This window comes from Lycium ferocissimum, chromosome 10, assembly GCF_029784015.1.
Source record: "Lycium ferocissimum isolate CSIRO_LF1 chromosome 10, AGI_CSIRO_Lferr_CH_V1, whole genome shotgun sequence".
Taxonomy (NCBI): Eukaryota; Viridiplantae; Streptophyta; class Magnoliopsida; order Solanales; family Solanaceae; genus Lycium; species Lycium ferocissimum.
The window spans coordinates 49635404-49646036 of record NC_081351.1 but is presented as its reverse complement, the minus strand read 5'-3'; the positions used below and the strand labels follow the sequence as shown (position 1 = coordinate 49646036).

At 41.2% G+C, this 10633-nt stretch overlaps 2 protein-coding genes across 2 annotated transcripts; one reads left to right on the top strand and one right to left on the bottom strand.

Annotated features, from left to right (window-relative positions):
* LOC132034986 (uncharacterized) lies at positions 1 to 2058 on the top strand. The gene has a single exon (XM_059425308.1). The coding sequence runs from the start codon at positions 1 to 3 to the stop codon at positions 2056 to 2058; it is 2058 nt and encodes a 685-aa protein (XP_059281291.1).
* Positions 2059 to 6579: 4521 nt separating this feature from the next.
* LOC132034190 (uncharacterized) lies at positions 6580 to 8164 on the bottom strand. The gene is made up of 2 exons (XM_059424470.1): positions 7555 to 8164; positions 6580 to 7475 (listed from the first exon to the last, which is right to left on the bottom strand). The coding sequence occupies exons 1-2, from the start codon at positions 8068 to 8070 to the stop codon at positions 7371 to 7373; spliced, it is 621 nt and encodes a 206-aa protein (XP_059280453.1). The 5' UTR covers positions 8071 to 8164; the 3' UTR covers positions 6580 to 7370.
* Positions 8165 to 10633: the final 2469 nt, after the last annotated feature.

The following is a 10633-nucleotide window of genomic DNA, read 5'->3' as shown; positions in this document are numbered from 1 at the left end:
ATGATGAAAAGACCCAACAAGCAAAGGGTACAGAAGAATGTGAAGAAATCAACAAATGAGGAGGCTTACTATCAAAGGCCACGTTGTCCAATAACATTAGAGGAATTCTTGCCAAGCTGGTTTCGCATGAAAATTTCTCACTATGATGCTAAGGCCTCATGTTGCAATATTGACGAAGAAGAGATGAAAAAGGAAGATGTGACATTGCCGTCACTTTCATTGTGTGAAAACCTCATCGAGACTCGCTCTGAAGAAGTGGACACTTGTGATGCAAAAATCACATTCACTAATGATGATCTTTTGTTAGGCCAAACATTGCATAATCGTCCTTTATATATGGTTGGTTTTGTGCGTGGGCATAAAGTTAACAGAATTATGATTGATGATGGGTCTGGAGTCAACATTCTCCCAATCCGCATTGTGAAAGAGCTTGGAATCTCGGTGGATGAACTGTCTGAAAGTCGTCTGATGATTCAGGGATTTAATCAAGGGGGACAAAGAGCTATAGGCGCTGTCAAGCTGGAAATAAATATGGGAGGTATGTGTTCAAACGCATGGATGCACGTGATTGACGCAAAGACCTCATATAATATTTTGTTAGGAAGGCCATGGATACACGAAAATAAAGTGGTTCCATCCACCTACCATCAGTGCTTTAAATACCTTGAAGATGGGGTCCAAAAGAAGATAGTTGCTGATGATGAGCCTTTTGCTGAGACAGAAGCACACTTTGCAGATGCGAAATTCTACTTGAAGAACCGTGTCTTGAAGGAGGTTAAAGTTGATAATGCGAGGCCAATAAAAAAGTTTGGTACTGCAAAGATGGATGATCCAGCAGCTGGAAAGGTGAAGGTTATAGTTGAAAAAAGTCAAGCGCTTAATAACGTGAGCAAGGTACCCAAGGTAAACATGGAATCTTCAAGCAAGAAAGATACTTCTTTTCTTCACTATGTTCCAAAGGCGAAGACGGGTGAAGGCCACTCTTCTGAGTTGCAGGGTAATATGTTAAGTGGGTTGACCTTTCCTATGAAGCAAATTGATGCAATCAAATCATCTTCAAAAATGGTGGAAGGATTTGTCAAATCATCCAATTCACACGAATCACTTCCAGAAAAGCGCACAGATGAGGGTTTTGACCCAAACGCCTACAAGTTATTGGCGAAAGCTGGATACAATCCCAATGAGCCTTCTAAATTAGGGAAGCTCCCGCCAGAAGCTGTTGGAAAGGGAAATCATGGACTAAACCCTACTCAGAGGATGATGATAGAGAAAGGGTATGCTGTCAAACAATCGCGTGAAGGTTTGGGTTACAAACAACCTTCACCAGTCCGCATCTCTATAAGAAGGGCAAGCAACAACTACATTACCACTAAAGAAGAGTCGACATCGTCTAACCAAAGGCTTTCTGTGTTTGATCGACTTACCAATCCAACTCCAAGGATTTCAGTGTTTGATAGATTGGGACCGTTGAAGAAGAAACACAAGCGCCAAGGGAATAATAGAAGGATGGAAGCACCTGTTTATGCTCAAAAGCAAAACATTTTCGAGGATTGCCCAAGTTTGATTCCTTCTAGAATGAGGCGAGAAACAAAACTTGTAGTTTCATGTGGGGAGGTCCTCAAAGCAAAAACACATACCATAATTCATACCAAGGGGCATGATGAAGACGAGAAAAGTGTAGGATCATCATATCACATCGCAATCTGGGACGAACAAAGCACTACGCTTCATCCAAGAGTTGAGGAAAAGTTTGTGGATATTCATGCATGTCATCACATATCTTTCAATGATGGTGATCCCCAAGAAGATGAAGACGCTGAAGATGCACCGCCTGAGTTTGAGGAAGGGGTAAAGACGACTGTTGATGCATTAAAGGAAGTTAATCTTGGAACTGGTGAAGACCCAAGGCCCACATATGTAAGTGCCTCACTGAATGTTGATGAAGAAAACAAATATGTTGAGCTACTTATGGAGTTCAAAGATGTTTTCGCTTGGAGTTACAAGGAGATGCCAGGATTAGATCCCAAAGTTGCAGTTCATCGTCTCGCTGTAAAATGAGGTACTCGTCCTGTTAAGCAAGCTCAACGTCGCTTTAGATCTGAACTAGTTCCCTTGATTGAAACTGAAGTGAACAAACTCATTGAAGCGGGTTTCATTCGTGAAGTTAAGTATCCCACATGGATTTCGAGCATCGTACCTGTAAGAAAGAAGAATGGCCAAATCCGAGTTTGTGTTGACTTTAGGGATCTTAACAATGCATGCCCTAAGGATGAATTTCCTCTTCCAATCCCTGAGCTTATGATTGATGCCACGACTGGATATGAGGCAATGTCTTTCATGGATGGTTCGTCTCGGTACAATCAGATTCGCATGGCACCAAAGGATGAAGAACTTACTGCCTTCCGCACTCCTAAAGGTATATATTGCTACAAGGTGATGCCTTTTGGTTTAAAGAATGCTGGTGCTACTTATCAACGAGCCATGCAGAACATCTTTGATGACATGCTACATAAAAACGCCGAGTGTTATGTTGATGACTTGGTGGTGAAATCAAGGGAGAGAAATGACCACTTGAAAGATTTGAGATTGGTGTTCGAACGACTTCGACGATACCAGCTCAAAATGAATCCTTTGAAGTGTGCCTTTGGAGTTTCTTCTGGAAAGTTCCTCGGCTTTATCGTCCGACAGCGAGGGATCGAAATTGATCAAGCTAAGGTTGATGCTATTCTGAAGATGCCCGAACCTAAAGATATCCATGAGTTAAAAAGCCTGCAAGGAAAGTTGGCATACCTTAGGAGGTTCATCTCAAATCTAGCTGGGAGATGTCAGCCATTCAGTCGTCTTATGAAGAAAGATGTTCCTTTTGAATGGGACCAAGCCTGCACGAATGCTTTCGAGAGCATCAAATCTTATTTGATGAAGCCTCCAGTACTTGTAGCTCCCATACCTGGAAAACCGTTGATATTATATATTGCGGCACAAGAAAGGTCAGTAGGAGCACTTCTAGCCCAAGAAAACGATGAAAGGAAAGAAAATGCACTTTATTACTTGAGTAGAATGATGACACCGAACGAGATAAATTATTCACCTATAGAGAAGTTATGTCTGGCACTTGTATTCTCAATTCAAAAGATGAAGCATTACTTCCAAGCTCATGTGGTGCGACTCGTCTCGAAAGCAAATCCTATCAAGTTTGTCATGTCCAAACCCGTCCTAAGTGATCGTTTAGCAAGGTGGTACCTCCAATTTCAGCAATTTGAAATTGTGTATATCTCTCAAAAGGCGGTAAAAGGACAAGTGCTAGCCGATTTTTTGGCCAACCATCCAATTCCAGATGATTGGGAGTTATCCGATGAGCTACCTGATGAAGATGCAATGCTTGTGGAAATTCAACCTCCTTGGAAAATGTACTTTGATGGTGCTGCACATTGTGAAGGAGCTGGTGCTGGAATAGTGTTTGTCACTTCCTTAGGGGAGGTCTTGCCATACTCCTTCACTCTAACACAACACTGCTCCAATAATGTTGTTGAATATCAAGCACTCATACTTGGGCTCGAAATGGCTGTTGACATGAAACAATTACAGCTACAAATTTTTGGAGATTCCAAGTTGGTAATCAATCAAGTTTTGGGTAGTTATGAGGTCAAGAAGCCAGAGTTCTTTGCCATATCGCAACTATGCTCAGAAATTGATAGGTTGGCTCGGAGAGGTGACTATTCAACATGTTCCTAGAAAGGAAAATAAAAAGGCTGATGCATTAGCAGCTCTAGCTTCCGCATTAGTATCGCCTAATCAAATGCAAGTCGTCGTTTGCCAGAGATGGGTAGTACCACCACCAAATGAATGTGAAGAAGAAGTTGAGCATGCCATCACCACTTCAGAGGTTGAAATTGAAGATTGGCGACAACCAATAATTGATTACTTGTGTTATGGGATATTGCCAGAAAATCTTCGAAGGAAAACAGAAATCCGACGGCGAGCCCCTCGTTTCCTTTACTATAAGAATACACTCTACAGAAGATCATTTGATGGAGTACTCTTACGTTGTTTGGGGGCAGATGAGTCCGTTCAAGCCATGCAGGAAGCACATTCTGGAGTATGTGGGGCGCATCAATCTGGGCCAAAACTTCATTTTCATATAAAAAGAATGGGATATTATTGGCAAACTATGGTGAAAGACTGCTTGGATTATGCTCGAAGGTGTAAAGCTTGTCAATTCCATGCTAATTTCATACATCAACCACCAGAAGTATTGCACCCTACCGTGGCTTCATGGCCATTTGAAGCTTGGGGTTTGGATGTTGTTGGGCCATTGCCGAAGTCTTCTGGCGGGCATTTATACATTTTGGCTGCAACTGATTACTTCTCGAAATGGGCAGAAGCTGTTTCTCTTAAAGAAGTAAAGAAAGAGAATGTGGCAAACTTCATCCGAGTCAATATTATCTATCGTTTCGGCATTCCTCGATATATATTGACAGATAATGGCAAGCCATTCGATAACAAGTTGATGACTAAGGTCTGTGACCTTTTTGGCTTCAAGCAACGTAATTCTTCTATGTATTATGCCGCTGCCAATGGCCTCGCTGAAGCATTTAACAAGACACTCTGCAACTTGTTGAAGAAAGTCGTCTCCAAATCTAAGAGAGATTGGCATGAAAGAATGGAAGAAGCTCTTTGGGCATACAGGACCACCTATCGCACACCAACGCAAGCGACTCCTTATTCGCTTGTTTATGGAGTTGAAGCAGTCCTTCCACTTGAGCGTCAAATCCCATCATTGCGGCTTGCTATTCAAGAAGGACTCACTGATGAAGAAAATGCTAGATTGCGCCTTGAAGAATTGGAAGCTCTCGATGAAAAGAGGCTAGAAGCTCAACAAAGCCTGGAATGCTATCAAGCCCGTCTATCTCGATCTTTCAATAAAAGGGTTCGTCTTAGATGCTTCCAAGTGGGTGACCAAGTCCTTGTTGTAAGAAGGCCAATTATTACTTCTCATCGATCTGGGGGCAAATTTTCTGCTAAATGGGATGGGCCATATGTTGTGCAAGAAGTATACTCAAGTGGCGCTTATAAGCTTGTTGACTCAGAAGGCTTGCGATTGGGCCCATCAATGGGAAATTCATGAAGAGATATTATCCTTGAAGAGAAGAAATACGCTCCTTAAGGCACGAGCATAAACTGCATGCAACTCCTGGCCCGCAAGAGTATAAACTGTGCACGGCCCAAAAAAAAAAAAAAAAAAAAAAAAAAAAAATGTCCGCTAGGTTGAAAATCTCGAAAGAGGCGGCCTAGGCAAAAGTTAGGACTTAAAAAAAAAAAAAAAAAATCTCACTTTTTCTGAACTACGGTATGACTTGATCCTCTTCACCGAGGTACGTAGGCGCTTAGAGTATTATTCTAAGTTCAGTCACACGAGTGAAAAAAAAAATAGTATGGCATTATGTGAACGTCACATCCATTCTATCAAGTAATGACGTCATTACAAAAAAAAATAAGCTTGCTTAGATGAATCAAACGTGAATTATGCCTCTGTCCTCGGCATGGATATGACATTTGTAAGTTGAGTTTGGGAAGACCAAGTAGTGGAGGAGTTGAAAACACCGAACTCAAGTTATACAAAGCGCTCAAAACTAAGGAGTCGAGTAAGGCAGAATCCGAGCTAACTGGGATGATTCAGAAGGTATCCAACTTTGATTTTGGATAAGTCTGTAGTTTTGGGAGTCTAGTTTCAATGGGACAAAGCCCTCGTGATTTTGAAGTTCCCACACCAAGATATTATTTTTTCTTTTGGTGAGGCCGCGCAAGTCTGGATCTGCCAGCGTGCTTATATCTAAGGCAGACTCCTAGGATTTATCTGGGACGATTCAGAAGGCTTCAAACTTTGAATTTTGGATATGTCTTAGATTTAGAAGTCTAGTTTCCGGGGAATTTTACAGCTTGTGATTTCGCCATTCCTACATCGAGATATGAATTTTTTTGGTGAGGCTGCGCGAATCTGAACCTGCCAGCGTGCCGATATCTAAGGCAGAATTCTAGGAATTATCTGGGACGATTCAGAAGGTATCCAACTTTGAATTTTGGATATGTCTTAGATTTAGAAGTCTAGTCTCCGGGGAATTTTACAGCTCGTGATTTCGCCATTCCTACATCGAGATATGAATTTTTTGGTGAGGCCGCGCGAATCTGAACCTGCCAGCGTGCCGATATCTAAGGCAGACTTCTAGGAATTATCTGGGACGATTCAGAAAGTATCCAACTTTGAATTTTGGATATGTCTTAGATTTAGAAGTCTAGTTTCCGGAGAATTTTACGGCTCGTGATTTCGTCATTCCTACATCGAGATATGAATTATTTTGGCACAAAGACGCAAAGCTGATGAACAACGTTATTGTAAGAGGAAATGAGTGTGTGGCTTCTAAATTCAAATCTTGTCACCCTTGGGAACTTCGAGATATGAGAAATACTGTTTAAGAGAAATTTGATGGTATCAGTGTGTCACGATGGATATATCATTCTTGATATAGTAAATAAATAAATAAAAAAAACAACCACAGAACGTATCAAGGAGAATGCGCAGTCTAAAACAAAATAGACGAAGTCTTTATTTCTGATAATAACATCCACTAATCAATCAAAGGCAAGAAAAAGAGAAAGAGAGCAATTGAAATACATTCTATAGACTAATCTAAACACAATTTGTAATTGATTAAGTCTTGGCGCATAGCTTCCGGGCGCCCCTTCTTCTGCTCTAAGTCAATTGAGTCGTTGGCATTCGACAAGTCTACATCATGGCACGCGTCGAACTCCTTTCCAGCAGTCAAGGCCCTCAATTTAGCTTCTTCGACTTCCTTCTCGGTGGCTTCTAGGAGGAGTTCTAACTTCTTCTCCTTTGCGCGCAGCTTTTCTAACTTCTCTCGCACCTCATCTAGAGATTGACGGATAGACGAAGCTCTTTCGACCTTCTCATGTTCTTCAAACATGGCATTTGAAAGATGCTCTCCAGCTGCTATAAATATTTCTTTTCTGGCAGCTTCCATGTCCTTATCATGTAGGTCTGACCGTGCCTGGTCGTACGAAGCTGCAAGCTCAAAAAACGACTTCAATAAATTCATCAAAGGGGAAACATCCACATCCTTTCCATCCATATCCTTGAGAATCACTTGGATTTCTTCTTCAAGAGAGGAAGCCCTGTCTACATCACTTCCGGAAAGCTTATCTCGAATCACAACCCAAAGATTAGAAATAAACATCTTTCTATAGTTCAGGACAACCTTCTTTCCGTCAAATACGGATACTGTAGCTGTTGTACGTTTATGCAAGTCGGAACTCAACTTTTCTTTCACTTTATCACGAAAAATAGAAGTTGTCCCCTATTCTTCCTTTGCTATGGAAGAGGATTTTATTAGGTCCGGACCAGAAACAGACTCACCGCTCTCCGTTGACTTTCCCCGTCGTAATGCTCCAACACTATTTGGCTGAAGGAAAAAAAAGAGGACAAATAGTTAGTAAAAATCATTATGGCATGTGTGAGAAACTGAAGGCCTTAAGTCATACCTTTCTAATAAGAGTTGTCACGGTCCTCGAAGGACTATCAACGCTGTCAGGAATCTTGACCACTGCCAAATTGGTATCTTCCAATTTTTCTGAACGTGACCTCACTTTCCTCCAACAACGATCTTCATAACTGCTATCACTCTCGCCTCGAGATGATCTCTTGTTAGAAGCTTGAGCAGCCTTACTCAGCAGAAATGAGCTTCTGCCACCTTGGTGGCCTTGATCATCCAAACATTCTGTTGGAGCTTTTATGAGTAACTGAGACCCCTTGCCTTTGCATTTCTCGGTCAATATGACCTCCGGAAGGAAAGAATCATCAGCCTTTGGGGCTGCAATGGTGCATCCTTGATGTGTACCCTCTAAAAGCGCGTTAGAGATTGGCCCAGCTGCATCCACCAAATATTGGAAATAGTCATCAAGAAAATTTCCATGTGTTTTCGACCACCAAGTCCTGTAATCATCGGCAAAGAGTTTCTTCACATTAGGTGTAACAGGAGGGAAAGTGGCACAGGACATAGACCTGGATAACACACAAATCCGCCAACATCGGAGTCCTTCAACTAATGAGGCACCGCGATAATCATTGACAAAAGCACTTGAGATTTTTTGATAAAAGCCAAATTGACGGCTGAACCAGTGTGGACTATATGGATCAATAATGTTTGTAGTTTCCCATCCCTTAAGGAGAGATATCCAAAGCGGACGCTCATAAAATAATTTAGCTCCACTTTGTGCATCATTATTATCAACGTATTCCCAATTCGGGTAAGGCTCAGAATTATTTAACATAGTTGAAGTCCAAGCTACATTATCTCCTTGATGGATACGCTTCCTTGCATCCTTTTTTTCGAAGTACCGTGCGGCACCCTCTCCCGAATATGCCACCATCAGTGGATTAGACGGTCCATTTACAAGCGCAAAATGAGTCTTGAAATAATAAGCAAGCCAACCATAAATATAATGGATTGGAAAACGGACTTTGATAAGATCAAGTCGCGACGAACGTGAAATATTATTAAGATTGCTATAAATACTTGCTAAAACACTACAAGCACCGCAAGGCTAATCTTTCGTTTGGCGGATGCCATCATAGTCGCAATCTTAAAAGTCCCCGGACGAATGAAGTCACCCTCTTCGGAAGGAAGAACGAAAGCACACAACCAACAATGACAAAAAAATGCGCAAGATATGTTTCATCTCTCTTTACGAGTGCCTCACCCCAAGTTTATGAAATACAGCCTTTTTCTCTCATTGACCATTGGGACGCCTCGGAAGGGCATAGCTCCAGTAGGGTTGTGTGTTGATTTAAAACGAGCAGATTTCTTCTCCCTCCTTGGCGGAGCAGGTTGGTACTTTAGAGCTCTTTTGTACCAAAATTGTATCCACTTGCTCAAAGAGACCCTCGAGTTATCACTCGCCTCTTGAAGATAATGAAAAGCGGTGAACAAGTACTCGCAAACTCGTGAAATATATCTCTGATTTTTCGCGTCAACTCCTGTGAGTTCCTTAGCTTCAGGGATAACCTCCTCATAGAAATGACCTCCAATCGGCAAACCTCCAAGGGTATGTAAGTCCCACAAAGAAATAGATAGTTCCCCGACGGATGTAAGGAGTGTATTTGTCTTGGGGAACCAAGCCTCACAAAATGCTTGCAATATATTTGAATTCCGATCATACGTGAAAAGCGAGGCATAAATGGCATCATAGATATCTGCTGCACTTAAGACTTCTTGACTTCTACTGAGTGTATCCTCGGCCCACTCCCAATATCCTGGAATGTGACAATATTCACCTTCGAACACTACCGTCTCTCCCCAGCGTACTTCCCTCGGACTATGCGACGACCCAAGCTTGGAAGGGCGCTTGCAATATTTGCATTGCGATGGTTGGGTGCCTGAAGAGACCACATCTGGGAAGTTCGAGTCGAAGTAGATTTGCATTCTGAAGTCCAGTTTGACATATGAAGCGAGTTCCTAAGGGGTGGCCACGAACCTGCATACCATCCAGTTAAAGGAGTATGAACCACTAATTTCGTTTGCACTGCTGCACCACCATCATTACTCTCAATAATAAGATACTTAAGTTTGGATGAGGGGGAAGTGTAGCCTCTAAAATTCACCATCTTGTTGAGCTGCAAGGGCAAAAGAAGTCATCATCATCCAACTCAAAGACAAGGAAATGAATAATAGAGATCATCACAGATAAAATCATAGCCAAAATCTTAAGGCGCTGATAAAAAGAGATTCACCCTGTACTACGCCTTAAGACTGGTCTCTTCTAAGGATCACACTGATCATGCATTTGTTAAAAAATATATAGAAGAGATAGGGTGCGAGTCATATAAATATCGCGTAAAGCCGAGATAAGCTTTCAATATGAAATCGATCTTTCAAAGGATTATCATTGAGCTATTTAAATTTATGGCTCTGCATATATGATAAATATGGCACAAGAAAAGGGAGACAAGCTACTGGAAATAAAATAGACGCCAATTTTCTCTTTTGCTGATCAAAAAAAAAAGAAGTTACATTGAAGAGTTCAAATACAAGGCTACATAGTTATTTGTGTTGACATGACTCCCAAGATATACGAGGCCCTATCATTTTTTTTTTCCTCTGGTTGCTATAAAAAGAATTTACAGAAGCCTAAATCAAGAAAGAAAAATATGGTTCATGCTGTGCTCAAAGTACTATCTCAGAAGGGAAAGAAATCATTTATGATAAACATGAAGAAGTGCCTGGTACTTGCTCAAAGTGCCATATAGAAAGCAAAATGATTAGCATGAAGAAAAATGGATGCTGGAAACTAAGTTTTACTACTTTCACTTAAGGGAAGGAGTAAATAGTATCAAGAAAATGAAGCTGTACTTTCTGCTTAAAGTGACATAGAGTAAACAAGTTTGGAATGAAGTTGGTAATAAAGCCAAGAATTCTCCGACATAAAGAGGCAAAGCTAATAAATTATTTTGCTCTAAGAGGAGAAGGAAACAAACCTTGAAGAAAGAAGAGCTAAAGTTTGAAGATATTTTGCTCTAAGAGGAAAAGGAACAAACCTTGTGATAACAAAAATCTGAAGAAAC

What these genes read in the sequence shown, in the direction of transcription:
- LOC132034986 (XM_059425308.1), top strand. Translation starts at nt 1, where the DNA reads ATGATGAAAAGACCCAACAAGCAAAGGGTACAGAAGAATGTGAAGAAA.
- LOC132034190 (XM_059424470.1), bottom strand. Translation starts at nt 8,070, where the DNA reads ATGTCCTGTGCCACTTTCCCTCCTGTTACACCTAATGTGAAGAAACTC. An exon ending in TGACAACTCTTATTAGAAAG is followed by an intron (nt 7,476 to 7,554) that starts GTATGACTTAAG and finishes TTTTTCCTTCAG; the next exon opens with CCAAATAGTGTTGGAGCATT.